Genomic DNA, 16130 nt, shown 5'->3' with positions numbered 1-16130 from the left:
TGAGAGAAAGACAGAAACGTTTTTTTATCGAAAATCGCTTGATAACTATTTTTGTATTTTGGATGAACTCAACGATTTAGCAGCATTCAGCATTAAGCATTTAGCTGACGTGCTCTGTCAAGGGGTTATCCGAAACAGGCCTTGGGCTTGTATTTTTTCCTCGTGAAAATTTCTACTATGTTGCGTAATTATTTATATGAAAAATCGGTATGGAATTAACTATATGGTATACGCGAAACCTGTAGACCGCGAAACGGTAAACTTGAAATTAAACTTTATGTCTAAACACCGATAAAATTGTGCAAACAAAGTTATGGAGTTAAAAGTTACAGTTTTATTCCCAAACTGACTGTAGTTAATTCCTTTATAGATACCTATCATAAAAAAGTTAATATAATTTCAACTCAATGAAAAAAATACCACAAACGTGCTTACTCAGACCCACCCTGGCTAAATATGAGCTACAGTGCTACACGATCAACAAACAATGGCAATTATATAATTAGCACAGTTGGAAAAGCTTTAAGCTAAGCTTTGTATCTTGGTTGCATACTATTGTTCAGGTGTATATTTTCTTTCCATTAATTACTGCAAATGAAACAGAAATTCGGAAATCATTAGAAATTTGTCGATTAATATTTGTGGCCATGTCAGAGAAATCCGACTGAAGGTCCAGGACTTACATGGGATGAAGTTCAAGAAATTTTGCTTTAATCGAAAATAATTTTGTCTGTGTAAACTTGTACGAAAAATCTGTCAAAACGAAATGCTATTTTCCTTCATCTACTATATTGGCTTGTGATCCAGCAGTCAGACGAAAGCAATACATTTTAGTCAATTACTTTGACATACTTGACGGTAATTTGCAATTTATTATACTATAATTTTGTTCATTTTCGTCAACACAACTTACAAGCTTACAGTTTGCATCGATTTATCGAACGGTGACCACAATATCAACTACTCTTTGCATTCTTGGAAATGTTTTGAGAATTCCGTCAAGTCGGATTATTTATTTCCGCAATACGCAGCCCCGTAATTTTGCGATAACAGAGTATTTTGCTAAATGACCCTTAGGTATATAGGTCACTGAAAAGACGTCATAACTGTCTTCAACAGATAGGAAGTATACTTTCGATTTTAAGGTATTTCAAAGCAGTAGTTTTCCCGCATATAGTTAGAGGATTACTATGTGTTTCGTATATTTGTTGTATTACGTGCTGGTTGAGATATTATTCCTAGTATCACCGCAAAACCGAACATAACTTAACTAACGTATTAAAACTTATTTAAACGTTACATAAAAGTTTTCTATGAATCATCGCGCAAAATAAGATTAATGCTGCAAACAGTGTCACATGTATTAAAGTTTTACGTAACAATTGACCCTCTGCCATTCTCACGAACGTTGCATTATTGTGATTTTTTCAGAGAAGCGTTTTAAAGTTTTTTCCCTAAATTCTACCATTTTTCCGTTCATGTTTCTAGACAAAGTTATGCTTGTATGTTATTATGGTGATCAAATAAGTGTGTCAAAACTTTTTGGATATCTGCAAGTAATTTTGGTTTGTGGATTCGTATTTTCATCACAAAAATTTGCAGATTCGTGAAGAGCATTTAATTTATTTAAATAGGCCTATACTAAAACAGAGTTTGTTAGCGTTCAGAAAAGTTTGTTTTCTTGAAAAAGAGTTTTCCTTAGTTTGGTAAAACAACGTCAGTAATTCAGTTGCGTTGTGATGATCATGAACCAATTATGACAAATCATGACCGTGATAAGGACCGTGATAAGCACCGTGATAAGGACCGTGATTTTGTGTATTCCGCGTTTTAAGCGATACGTTGGAGTAAAAAACTCACAATTTAAGTATACATCACAGAGCAAGTAACACAGCATACGCAGACACTATTGACCGAAAATCCAGAAAAATGCACTTTCGTGACTACAGCGTATCACGGACGATGTTAACTGGTCACGTTTCATACATCATAAACTACCGCCGTCTCGGGCTATGCTTGGGGATTTCCCGATACGTTTCACTAAATTTTAAGTAGATGTTGCTTAAGTGCGTAAAAGTTAGTTGTTTACCAGTGAATTTCGTCTTACTCAAGACCTGGTGCCTGAAAGCAAAGTGAAGTTTTTGTCGGGTATTTCATTGTTCAAGCTGTTTTCTTTCAATTTCGGAATCTGGGCATGTTGCGGCATGGCTTGCTTATACAGGAACTGTTGAATACGAGTTGTTTTTCAGAATAAAATACTTCATTAAATTGTTTAGGCCTGGCTTGTAGTTGATGCCAATCCAAAAAAACAGAAAGGACTTACCAGGCTAAAGAGACAAAAGTGACTTTTTAAAGAAAGTTTTGTGTTTTATATCGCGGTTTAAAAATTGATTAACACAACTTGGCTTTTAGGGATTCAGAGAGTTCATCGAAAATGGCATATTTTAGATCAGAATGCAGTTAAGCGAGCACACAGCCAGTCTAAGCAGACAAGCGAGCTTATTGCGTGAAATGATTCAATAAATATCGACCAAAAAAAGCAGAATATATCTGTGTAGAATTGCCGTCAGTGTGAGTTTGCGCGGCAGAAAGTTAAAGCATACTTACTCGGTTAAATTCAAACATAATTTACCAAAAGAAACAAACATAAAAGTTCAAAATAAGCTGATGAAATTTAATGCTTTACTGACCATTCGATTAAGTATGTATCGGGGCTACTCATTACATTAAATTTAAAAAAAAGGTCGGGAAATATTATTATTTTCAAAGCGTAAGTCGTTTCGGTAAAGTTATTTCCGTTTCCAATTAAAAGCTCCAACAAAAACGATTATACTTCAAGTCCACCAGCTTCCACATCGTACTGCTTAATCGGATAAATTGTTTGCGATATGACGTCATACGCGCATCAATGGCGTTTAATTGCGCCATAAAGTTTACTTAATCTTCTCAACTTTATTTTGACTCATTCTAACATTAAACCTTAATCGAGCGGAAACTTGAGACTTGCCTTAGTTAGGACTTCTGTTTTTCTCGTAAAGATTTGTAACTGGTTTAGCTATTTATATGGTTTTGTTATGTTTGATTCTTGGAAGCAGTCTTTATCACATAACCAATAATTTGTTTGTTTATCTCAGTGACGTCAGGCTGGCATCCTTCGGCGCTTAATTTTCAGCACAACAAGTAGCCTGTCCACTGCATATCTGGTAGAAATCAGTGTCTAAAATTTCTGCATTGTTCCTAAATAATAAATTAATGCTGATACAAAGCGTGGACGCCATTAACCAGATCCGGTCCTCTATCCACGACGTAAAACGACTCGACCTGGAAGATAGTACGTCGTCATCAGGACGCGAAAAAGGCACGACAGGAATGTCACGTGATCAGCTTGTGGCGGAAACTAGGCATTTCACCACGACTTATTATCCAGATGAAGCCTTAGCCAGCGGCAGCGGAGAGTTTCTTGCTACAGATAACTCCTTGCAAACTACAGGGAGTACTTTCGTTTCACAAACAGAGGAGAGCGTTGTGTTCAGCACGAGCCTTGGAATATATGAGGACGCTTCTGGCTTCAGCGAGAACTTTTCAAGTCAAAACAGCGCAAATTACTCGACAAGCATGATCGACTTAACGCCTTATGACGCTAAAACCGAAGCTATCAGCACTTATCCTAACAATTACGCGGGTCATTGGATGTCAAATACAACCTTTCCAGCAAATTTCAGCGATGTACCGCTAGACAGATCCCTAGTCCGGACGTTTGGGATTATCATCGGGATCTTCGACATCTGTGTGGGATCGGTCGGTAATCTTCTCACCATCATTGCCATCCTCAGCAACAAGAAGCTCCACAAACCCTTTCACATCTTCATCGCCAATCTCTGCGTCATCGATTTCTTGACTGCAACCACTATGATGCCTTTTAACGTAAACGCCTACGTCACAAAGGTATGTTTACGAATAAACAAAAACTTGATATTTGTATCTCTTAGTCTTAGATTGTGTGTAACAAAAGCGTATGGCGGTTGGTGGGGTGTTTTAGGTAACACCGAGGTCAATAGGTTGCGCGTGCGATTCTTCATGATACAACCCTATGGGGGTATCGCCGCCCTGTAATCTAAAGCAAAATTATGTCGTGTGCGGTAACACTAAGCTCAGTGTAGCATAGCACCGTACTCATTGACAGTGTTTTGACAATTTCTGCCCCTGTTTAAAATATTGCTTTATGAAGCAAAGTTTTCTTTTCAAAGGTCTGGAAAAATGGGTGTCACGGTCTAATATCACGAGATGTAAATTAGTCAGAAAATTTCCGTTTAATCACGCCTTGGACAAATTATTATCTTTAGAAAAATTCGACCCGCGAGGTTCTGTTAAATAAATAAGTTTGAAAGAGAATACAAATGCGTGGTAAACGTAGCCAAGACCTTTACTGCTGTAGCCACTGATAATACAGATTAATATTTTATAAGCCGCTCGCCCGTCTTTGGGTGCACTTTCTCCATAAAATTGTCGTTATTGAAGCCACGTGCATTTACTTTATTTAGGACTCGTGTCCATTTTCTTTTCCACTTATAACTTTCTGCTGAGTAACTTTACCCATTAAGAAACGCACTAGGAATTTATCCAAAGCCATCTTGAAGGTCGTACCTTATCTCAGTAATATTTAATGAGCTTGCGTATTTCAATTAGGCGTCGTGTTCTACTCCTGTGTAGCTTTAACCCAATGTGTTTCAAATGACGAGATCGAAATTAGAGAAACTTTTTTGTCGTTGATTTTTTGTTTATTTCCGTTCCAAATGCGCTCGAACTGAATTCAAGGGGCCTTGAAATGTTATTTAAACTGGAATCAGAGTGACCATATCTATAGCAGGCCGCACGTGCTGGGCAAACTGTTTGTGGCATAAAACTTGCAAAACGGAAGAGGAAAAGCGCTATACGCTATAATACGTTTTGTTTGATAAAGGATGGCAGCTAAAAATAGATTTCTATGGCTCTTAGCAAAGAAACGATAAGATCTCAGGACATGGCCTGTGCGTTATTTATTGAACCCTATCTCGTTTCTCCTGCAATCATTTACCACATTCGTTGCCTTCTTCGCTTTTCTTCACTGTTTCAATTTTCACGGATTCTTTACAATTCATTTTTGATTTATTTGACACATTAACAAATCATTATGTTGCCCACCCTGATAATGAGGGTTAATAATTGACGTTGTCGTATCGAAATCAGAGAACCTTATTGGTCGTTGTTTTTTGTTTATTTCCGTTCCAAATGTGCACGAACTGAATTCAAGGGGACTTGAAATATCAATTAAAACTGGAATCAGAGTGACCACATCTATAGCAGGCCACACGTGTTTGGCAAACTGTTTGTGGCATTGAATTCGCATGTTTACGCAATTTCATTCAAACATTGCAATTTATCGTAATGAATGCAATATCCCTATATACGTTTGCATAAGCAAACTCAACACATACGCAAACATACACCGCAACTATGCTATTGTGCAAAACCAATTATGTCTGCAACGTCGAAATATTCCTCCAAAGAATGTTTGCTGAGATTTTTCAAACGTGGCGCTTGTGCTCGGCAAGTCAAGTGTAAAGGAAAATTTGTTGCATGTTATACTTAGGTAAATTTTACGGCAACATTCTCTGTAAATTTTGGCAACATCCTTTTTATTGCCCCGGTATTTCGGATTCGTGTCTGAGTACGGAAAATCTTGTGCTTTAAATTGCTCACTTGGCTTGTGCATTAACCAATCTGTTTTCCGTTATTTTGTCGAATTTGGAACGATACGATTAAACGTTCTTGTGGGAAATTCTCGGCCTGTGGTTGTGGGTTTCTGTTGAATACTTTCTTTGCAAGTTTTGAGTTTTTGAGAACCTATTTTTTTAGTTTCTAAGCAGCCGAATGTCACGTCAGAGGACTTATGGGACGGTAAACATTTCAACAGTCCTGCTAATGTTAGCACCAGTTTAACTGCAGAGCATAAAACGTTCTGAATTTTACGTGCTGTTTGTGAATCGGTAAAAACCGTTCGTTAACGATTGTTGTAAAACACGAACAATTCCGAGCCATCCTCTGTCAATAAACCATATTTTCTCAATACCAGGGGAAAACTATTCACAGGAAGCTGAAACCAACCAACCCAACCACGATCAAAGGTGTATTTGCGTTTTGCAATATTGAACGTTATTCTTCCCTTTCGAAAGATGTGCTGTGTAATTCTTTATGATCTCAAGTTGACCTAAATGAACGATTCCAAGTCGGCCTTAAATCTGTATACAGCTGTGGCGGAATGCTATGTGTGTGTCTATTGGCACTCGCAATAAGTACAGTACAGCGAGTGGGTGAAATATGAGTTACGTGCAACTCCATGGGTGTAGGTCAAGGGGATTTGTCAAAAAACTTATAAATAGTTTAATCTGGAGATTCCATTACCGGTTTATTTGGGTTAAGTTACCGACAATATGCAGATATGAAGAGGAAAATTTCACAAATACATCCTAACAAACAGACACTTCTAGATCTTTTAGTAAAATATGGTCTCACTGATATTACTCTAATTGAACGCAGAAGTCTTTTTAAAACCACCTCAATCCCTATATGGCTTGTCAATGAAACTCGTACGCTATTGGTTGAGGTGAAACTCGTGACCGGATATGAGAACATAACCTTGAGATTTACGTACCAGGAGTGGAACAATCTTTATTTAGATGACGTAAGAAAATCGGTTTCCAAAATCGCGGTTTAGAGTCACGATTTTAGGCTTAATCTTTTTTATTCACTCGACAATTACACACAAGGTAGAATGGATTTATTTATAAGTTTATTATATTTGCTTTGGTTCTTCATCGCCGAAAATCGATACAAATTTCCTGTAAACATTAGAACTTTCTCCCATCGTTGCGGATTAACACACCGGAATAACGCTTTTTATCCTTTAGTCGGCATCTGGCAAAACACGGAACAAAGGTTAGTATGAATGTAACCACTTAAATCGGTGTAAAGTGAAGGTGTTACGCTCACGTGGCATGTAAAAATATTTTGCGTTTTCCTTATCAACCGAATCAAAACACAACCTCCTTATAGGGTTCTGCTTCCTGTTTTTGGACGTTTTTTGATTTTATGGTCATATTTTTGTGTGATATTGAATCCATGCCCCTTCTCCCTCACCCCTGGAGCTGGGGTGATATATTTTTGTGTTTTGTTTTATCAAGAACAAGCGTATCGCAGAACATTTGATGCTACTTATATAATACATAAAGATAACCGTGCGAAGGATTGCGCCACAAGCTTTTCAACTTGGCTCCAGTCAAAATATTAGTGTTTGCTTAGTCTCAATACTTTGACGTTAAACACAACGTCAGTGGCAAACAACGTTTAGCCTGGAAAAAATAACAATGTCTTCTTTCAATGTACGCAAATTTCGGCTTGGTTTATTTACTGGCTTTCCATGGTAGCGAGACTGTAACTGATGAACTAATGAGTCATTAAAAGATGTTTTAAAACCCGTTATTCATAATTGCGTGCATAGATACTATTTTTTTTATTGTCAAACTTATAGTTGTGTGTTACCTTTTTCAAGAAAAGCGGCGATACTAATTTACCATAAGATCCGTTTAAGCATGCAATGACATATTTAACTGTGTTATTTAATAAACTTTACAGCGTAAGACGGTATTGACGACAATTGGGCCACGAGCACAGTTACAAAACAACCGTTGCTTGTCCTTTGTAAAGTATGGTTTGGAATCGTCCGTCCGCACAGCACTTAATGACACGAAATCTAATTTGTCTTGACGTGCGAATACCTTGTAGTACCATTATACACAAGGGATATGTTGCATTAGTTTATGTGACGACTAGACTAAAGATGCATTAGACTAAGTGAGAAACGGACGCGATTTTTATGTGCTTCTAAAGGCAACTAACAGCAGATGAGTAAAGCAATTATGATGAAAGAGTAGCAGCAAACAAACAGCATAACTTGTTTTGAGTGAAATTCGATACTTGCGGCCATGTTGCCAGCTCGAGCCAATAAAGAATGGAAAAGTTCCCTATAAGTCACACGATCGTATGTAGGCCTATCCGTAAACATTCGTCCAATTGACGCTTTATTGTTTGGGATTTTGGACAATCACCAGCACTAACGTCCACCTTATACAGTTAAGTTCTTTGTTTTTAACTTAAGGCATCCTCTAACAATTAATCTGATGTAAAACGATTTTCTCTGGAAATAAAAGCGAAACTGGTCCCAGCAATGGCTGTCTTGCTGAGCAGCCGACCTTCCAAAGTTAATGACGCCCCGTCGGCGGCACAACCTTCATCGACATCGGCACTTTGCGTTAAATTTTGACTTGAAAGTATCAGGAACTGTAGTTGCAACAAATCTTTTGCGAATGAAGGTAAACAGAAGAAAATGCATTGAACACGGAATATTATCTTGTAAACGTTCCAGCACTTCTACGTTGCTATGAAACAAATAGCTATTTACAGTACCGGTAGCTGTCAGTACTTCAACTCTTCGTTTATAGGCACTTGTAAATCTGTAAGTTGTTCACACAATTTGCGCATTTTGGGTCTATACGCGCCGTTCTTGCATAAAAGTGATTAATTATAATTGTTATAAGTGGACAATGCTAGGTCTATCAATATAATTAATGTTGTTTTCTCGAAACTGGTGTTGTTTTTTTGACGAGGAATAACCGTTGCTACAGCACCTACTAGTTAGACTTTCATTTTACCAGGTCCAATCAATTAAAGCTACTTCCGTGTTAATTTGCTGCCGTATAAATGGTGACGAAGTACGATAGCCACTACAGCATGCTGATCAGACTTTTAATTGATTAGACCCCGTCAACCAAATCTACTCCGATGTTACTTTGCTGCCGTATAAAGTCCGGTTTACAACTGGCTTTTAATCCCATGTCGCTCAGTAGTAGAAATGTGACGTAGCAATGACGTCAATCAACCATTTTCAGATAATGGAATGATTTCACTTGGAGTTTCAAATTTTGTTTTTGCAAACTCAAGGGTTTAAGAGAAGTTATTATTTTAATACCAGAGACATGATAATCGGTTGTCGCTCAAAGCCGCTCCAGGATTGCAATTTATAATTCATGTGGTTGATTCGCATCGTTAAGAGAGATATTTCATCTCGGTACGGTACAAACGTACGTCATGAACCTTCATGAAAAACACTCGAACGTGAAGAGCCACCTGGACTTGCAAACGCAAATAACAAACAACCTTTAGGGTTAACGCACTTGACAGTTACGAAGAAATGTCCGGCGTTAACAACTTGACTGTAGACTAGGATTGCATTATACAGCAAATTCTTTGCCTGATTACGATGGTTTACAGCAGCGCGGCTCTTGATACTCATATTACGTTGTTTTCGCACTGTGTTCAAGCTAGACGGCCGTGGGACTCTGAATACTGTTTTCTCTTGAAATCAAATTGATTGTGTTTTTTAGACGTGGCCGTTCGGGGAAGATTCTTTTACCTGCTCGTTCATGGCGTTTTCTTACTACTGCTGCGGCTACACGTCTATAGTATGCTTGCTAACTATCACCGTAAACAGGTATACCAAGAATTTTCGCTTTATTGTGTTGGTGTTGAACTACCGTACACGTACCTCTGGCTTAAAGTCTACACTCTACAGTATTTGTTAGTGTATTGTACCCACTGTTTTGCATGGTGACTTGCATATTTTGGCTTATAGTTAATTGTGAACATCACTCCAATCATTCAAGCATATGAAAAATAATATTGCTGAAATTATAAACATGATTAAAGCAATACGTGTTATTGGACAGATGTTCACTATATTTGGTATTAAAACCATTTTGTGCTATTGACTCAATAACAAAAAATAGAAAAACGTTTTTAACGTCTACGAAAGCCAAATAGCTTCCGAAAAATGCTTAACGCAAAAGTAACTTTTTATTCATACATTTTTTTCTATATTCCCCCAGATTTGTCGGGGTCGTTTATCCAAAGCACTACGACCGCTTATTTTCGAAACGACGCATGATGCTCACTATCATCATCTCGTGGCTATTTGCCCCTGTCATTATGCTTCCCTTTTTCTTCTTCAAGAATTCAAGCGGGGATCTGGTGGGATATGGTTGGGCGACGCCTCTCACTTTATGCGTTTTTCTAGTCAGTAAATGGAATGATGTCCAGCGTAACTACATGCAAGTAAGTTAAATATTTATGTCATGTTTTATGGAAAACTTTTACTTTTAAACTCGAATGGTTCATAAAACTTTGATCTAATGGTAAAACTCTTTTGACGTCTACGCCAAGCTATAAAAAATTTCTGCTGCTTTTTTCATTAGTTTACCCGCGTTCTCTTTCAATTTCTGCCGTTGCTGATAATGATCGTTCTTTATGCGATGATTTTTCGAACTTCGAAAAATATTGGAATGTCTGTCACCAAAGCGATGAAGTCGTCACATTCAGGTAAACAGCGATAAAGACATTTATTCAAAAGCAATAACACCGAAAATAGTTTTTATTCTCTGAAAATGTTATCTACTGTGATTAATTTTGCGTTCAAGAAGTTATTATGGAAATTCCGGCAACTAAAATACGAGAGTAATTTCCACTGGATATGACCATAATGATTCAATTATTTTCGATTTGTTTTGGCTAAAACAACGTTTTAAATTCGGTTAAATGTGTCATCCGCTTTTTCTAATTTATAATCTTGCTCAGCAGGAAATGAAACAGGATTTATTACAAAATTGTTTTCAGTTAACCGACTAATAATTTAATCATTTTCATATAATAATATAATTTATTTATTTAGATAATTTCATCAATTTATTGTGATTTGATTTTCGATCCAATAAACAAGTGATGAAGCTTTAGATTTTAAGATTGCATCAATGTTTTATGTTTGTTAAACAGACTTTCGCTATAGCAACAGTTCAAGCGCACGAAACAAATCCATCCAAAACAGATCAAGAGTAGAAGCAGATGAGACAACACTAGAAGTTGATCCAAATAAACACAATAAACCAGTCCGGACCAATCTAACGCAGGCCTACGAGTAAGACAATAAACGCGTTGCTCATACGTATTATTAGATGCCAGTTGGGCATCAATTGTATTTGGCGTATGGCGAACAATATTGCGTTAACGTTGACGATTTCTTTCAGTAAACGTTTGTCGGTGAGTGACACGCATTTACAACCCAAACCACCACGTAAAGCATCATCTGCGACGAACGAACATACGGGGATGAAGATGTGCCGGTACTGAAACTTGTATCAAAATAATAAACTATATGCCTTTGCATTTAACTTTATTGTCACAAAAATTGCAAACAAGATCCCGGTAGCGACTGGAATTAATTATTTTTGCCTTAGAATTTTAAAGTAGATAACTTGAGCACATAATAAATAGTCCAAGTCAGTTCGCAAGAATGAAGTCGGTAAAGCGTAGATTTTATCGCAGACACGCAACTTTAAACCGAACGACGTCCAAATCCGAGCCCGGTTCGCCTGTGTTTGATCCCATGCACCACAACGTGGACATGAATCGAAATCACACTTCGAACAACGAAGTGCGAAAAAGCAGCACATCCCTGGGTAAGTGACTTGATATCGCCGGAAACAAAAAACTAACCATAAGTACTGTATAATGCATGGCATAAGTTTTAAATGACCTTCAAACAACAAGGAAAGTTTGCTTACAGGAGGAACGAACTTGCGTCTCTCATCGAATAACGTAGGAACACCAGAGACACCGCCAAGAGGTAGAGCAAGGTGAGACACTGATACGACCCGAATAGAGCATGCTGTATGGTAAAGTGATAGTCTAACACACTGTATATGTACTGCACTTCAGTGTACTACTGTAGTATGAAATATACTTGGAATTAATTGAATTAGACTGCTGGATGTGCAAGTCAATTTTTACCTTCTTTGTCGTTATCACAAACGCTTTGTTCAGCAGCAAGCGAATTCGTCGAAACTACACAGCGGTGAAGATGGCGACGAGACAACGCAAAGTAAGTTGCAGTTTGTGCGATGTTCTTTTATTTGACTTATTTGAACATTCTGCTCAGACCAAAACGCATGAAAAACAACTCTTTGCCGCATTACAAACGTTACTCCGCATACCAGATATCTACACCGAGTATATAAACGATCATATTAGCTAGTTAAAAGTTTGCTTTGTTGTCCGATTGGACATTTGAGATTCAAATTTCAGACACTATTTTGTTAGTAGTTTCCTTCTTTGTTGACTGTAACTTTCCAGGTTTTTGATATTTCAGTCTTAAATACCACGCATAACACGAACCAATTTTATAAACTTACAGATTGTCGACCGTCGGTTACTGCGAATTAGTGTTGCAATTTGTCTTGTGTTCATGATCCTATTTCTGCCGAGTGTTATCGTCAATTTGTTTCCAAAATCCTTCAACATCGATCCAAGAGCCCATATGTTTGCCAGCATCATCACGTGGTTTAATTCCTGCGTCAATCCGATCATTTATTGCTTCATGAACGCGCGCATGCGCAGTCAGTACAGGTGAGGAAATAATTTGTGTTTTTTTCCTAAACTCGGGAAACGATGAGTTTTTCAGCTTTTAAAAAATCTTATACTGCAAGATTTGCTGCCATGGCAAACATTTTTTTCTTTTTTGTTTGTCATATAAAAATTTGTTGACGATAACCTTCAAAAATAGCCCTAACAAAAATTTATGTTGTATTAGTTTTGAATAGTTTCGTCTATAAAACACATCGGGTCGTAGACTACGTTTACATAGAACTTACAGCTTCATTCAGTGGGTTGCCTGTTAACGGAAATAGCAGTTGACAACATCCTTGTCTGATTTCAGATTACTGCTACGAAAAGCGTGCAACATCCTTTGCCGGTGTATGAAAAGTGAAGAAAAAAGCCGCGCGGTGACGCGCAGGAGCTTAAGATCCAGTAGTTACAGAAGCGTCTCCAAATACTGACATTTTGTCGCAATGTATGCTTGCTTTTATTTCTTTCACAGTTCAGTGTTTAGTGAGGTTTCTCTTCAAAGTTGTTGCTATGCTCTTTCTGTTGTTATGTGCGGATTCAACGCTGTGAATATTTCATAAACAAAAATGTCGTCACGTTGTTGCATTATTTACATTCTGCTTGGTTATGGTTCACACTTACATACGTTGTAGAAATAATAACAATACATTTTTAACAAAGGAAAGTTAGTAAATAGTAATGAAGCACAAATGCTTCGAACCATATTAACTTTACATTAAAAGCTTATTGTCTCAACGCTAAAAAGTCCGCTAATCATCCAAAGTCGATATTCGTATAGTTTGTAAAACTGACATTACTAGATCTAGGCTTTTGCCGGGACGAGTTAAACGACTTTGAGTTATCCGATTTTTTAACATAAAATGAGTCGAGGTACCAAGTTTTCACTGTATTTTCTCAAAAGCAAATAATACCATCCTGGCTTGGCACAAATTGGCCTGGTGATGAGCTTAACGATTAAGATATAAAAGGTTAAAAAAATAATTTTTTTGAAAAACGATAAAAACCATTTTTATTCAACCTACATTTGAATGAAGTTTCGTGATAATCTGAGAATTTAAAACAGCAACTTGATTATCTGTCAACATGTGGTTTCTTATTGAGTTACCGGTTCATAGATGAAGTTAGTTACATAGTTACTTGTTCATCTCAATTCTAAACAATCTTAAATAAAGATCTTTACCGGTTTGGAATAAGTAACCAGAGAACCGGCAACCACCAGCTTTTCGCCGGTTCAAATATATCGCAAACAACAACTTGTAGAGTTAAACTTCAAGACATTAACTTCGGTATCTTTACTTTGCTTGGAAATGCCAGGCTCGATTTCTGCATTGTAAATATTATCTTTGCCCATAATAAACACTTTTCACTTATTCACGTCCGTAGGTGTTATCGCGGTGGTTCAACATGCAAACTATTTTTTGCGTTTTTTTACAAAAACTACAACTACAACAATAAGGCAAAGCCTGACGTAATATTATGTAAGCTGGACGACCTTTAGCGTGGTGGAAAAACAAAATTCCTGGCAGTTTTGGGACAAAGTGCCACCGGCATATTTCAGTAATTTCTTACAGCCGCCGCTTATGTGCGGCATTTAAATAAATCCTGCAGCAATTTGCCAAGGCCAATATTTCGTTGTAGCTGGTACCTGGTACACTTTGCTGGATCCCAGATTTTCATGGAAGTAAGATAAATAGACTCTGAACCTGATTCTATATTTAGACGATTTAATTAAGTTATGTTTAGTACAAGACTATTAATAACCTATTATCGCTTCCACTTTCGCCAACTATGCATGATTAATTACATATTGTAAGTTCATGTTATAAAAAGCTGTTCAGCTATATTTTCTTAAACCTAAGCAGCCAAACAGAATTACAAAACTGCCATCAAACGCAATAAGGATCACCACAGATTGAGGTGCCCAAACACAAGGTTCATAAGTATAGAAAGCAATTGCAGCAACAACCTGTTTGCACTCACTAGGATAGCGAAGAAGAAATTTGCAAAATATAACGAACGACATTGTGTTATATTTAACAAACAGCGTTTGCTATTCGCTTTCGCAAGTTTTCTGTAATTGTATAGTGGCTAGCGCGAGATAAAACCATACAAAAGTAGCATTCAACAACAGGCACCGACCACAAGGCTTGCATAATATAAATAGCTCTGAATATAGACAATAACTTAGAAACGTGTTGAAATCTTTGCACCCAAGAAATAAGCGAGTTAAAACGATCGGCATTCGCCTACGGAATTTGAGAGTCATGCGCAGATTTTAACGACTCGCAGGTTTTTGCAAAATATTACAGCTGTTTGCAGCGGAGCGTGACGACAGCGAAAACAAGTCGAACCCACAAAAGACGATCCGAATTTCGTGGAAGAGAAGTGAAAGGTTGAAGTAATCAGCTGACCAACTACGGTATAAATATATAGATAGCGGTCAGATTAGCTTGGCCAAATGTAGGTGAGTGACCTAGATAACCATAAGTACATGGCAAAACTGGTTGTGGTTTGGTAAGAAATGACTATTATATGCTTTGTGAATTATGCCGCACATCTGAAACTTAGGTAAAGTTTAATTTTGCAGAATAGAACAGTGAATCCTTCGTCTGCTTTTAAAGTTATTAGCGTTGACCTCGCGGTTTAAGCCTTCTCTATTTTAAATGTCCATTAAGTTTGGAAGTCAGAGCGACGTCTTATCGCCTGTGTAAGCACCATTAAGATAGGTGAAGATGAAGAGAGCAACGTCATTGGTCAGTGCCATATCAAAAGTAATGTTGACCAATTGCGTATCCATCATCACTATTGATACAATCTGCTTAAAATAGGGGCCGGTTTTGCAAGAATCTTTGCGAATATTTTGTTTTCACGCTGGTAATTTTTCTGTCGCAAAAGCTGTAGGGCAAAAAATGTTTGCAGTAGGTTCCATATAAACGTCGTATGTTGATCTGTCCTCATAGTAGTTTCATTCACTTGGTAGTAAAATTTTTTAAATTATGTGTTTTTTTCTGAAAGTGACGTCGAGCAGTGACGTAGCTGTTCTTGCTGAGTTGCTTGATTTCTGTACATTTGCAACTTGCCAGACGATTGGGGCTTTGAACTGTGTCAGAAAAACAGCTGAAACGAAGTAAAGAATCAGCTATTGATAGAGTCGTAGCCTATTGTGGCTTCATTATAGGAACAAGTTTACATTAGAATTGGCTATGAGGGTGTAAAGGTCCCTTGAAAAAACGCGATAACTTATTCTAATGACGCATGTTGGAGCCCAACTGATACAAGCGTTTGCGTCATCATGAAGCTCCTTCGTCCGCGAAACAGTTAACAGTTGTTATAACGGGAAACAACAAACTCGAGCAGAAATAGTAGAAGTGTACTGAACGAGGGAGAAGGGCAAAGGCTGTTACTTTGTTTTGCAGTTGCCGGCGAACCATTGTTATATGAGTGGTAAGTAGGCAGTTTAGATACTTGAACTCGCACAAAGTAATCACGGCCATTACGTAACCCTGTGTATTACGGGCTGCGTTGGAATAATGGAAGTCACGTGCCTACTTACACCGCAGGCTATCGCGCAGTAAGTGGGG

At 37.6% G+C, this 16130-nt stretch overlaps 1 protein-coding gene across 2 annotated transcripts; it reads left to right on the top strand.

Annotated features, from left to right (window-relative positions):
- Positions 1-2826: 2826 nt before the first annotated feature.
- Positions 2827-13124, top strand: LOC143449993 (G-protein coupled receptor moody-like). 2 transcript variants are annotated; one of them, XM_076950368.1, is made up of 11 exons: positions 2827-3945; positions 9480-9586; positions 9981-10206; positions 10347-10470; positions 10921-11062; positions 11172-11267; positions 11470-11603; positions 11711-11780; positions 11971-12025; positions 12338-12549; positions 12860-13124. In XM_076950368.1, the coding sequence occupies exons 1-11, from the start codon at positions 3253-3255 to the stop codon at positions 12978-12980; spliced, it is 1980 nt and encodes a 659-aa protein (XP_076806483.1). In that variant the 5' UTR covers positions 2827-3252; the 3' UTR covers positions 12981-13124. The 2 variants fall into 2 exon arrangements, with proteins under 2 accessions (XP_076806483.1, XP_076806482.1); XM_076950367.1 differs by having other exon boundaries at positions 2828-3945; positions 11968-12025.
- Positions 13125-16130: the final 3006 nt, after the last annotated feature.

This window comes from Clavelina lepadiformis, chromosome 3, assembly GCF_947623445.1.
Source record: "Clavelina lepadiformis chromosome 3, kaClaLepa1.1, whole genome shotgun sequence".
Classification (NCBI taxonomy): Eukaryota; Metazoa; Chordata; class Ascidiacea; order Aplousobranchia; family Clavelinidae; genus Clavelina; species Clavelina lepadiformis.
The sequence above is the reverse complement of the archived record's forward strand: the minus strand, read 5'-3'. Positions and strand labels throughout refer to the sequence as shown.

Coding starts and splice junctions, on each gene's coding strand:
- LOC143449993 (XM_076950367.1), top strand. CDS start 3,253: ATGCTGATACAAAGCGTGGACGCCATTAACCAGATCCGGTCCTCTATC. Junction 3,946..9,479: donor TAAACGCCTACGTCACAAAG/GTATGTTTACGA, acceptor TGTGTTTTTTAG/ACGTGGCCGTTCGGGGAAGA. Junction 9,587..9,980: donor CTAACTATCACCGTAAACAG/GTATACCAAGAA, acceptor ATATTCCCCCAG/ATTTGTCGGGGTCGTTTATC.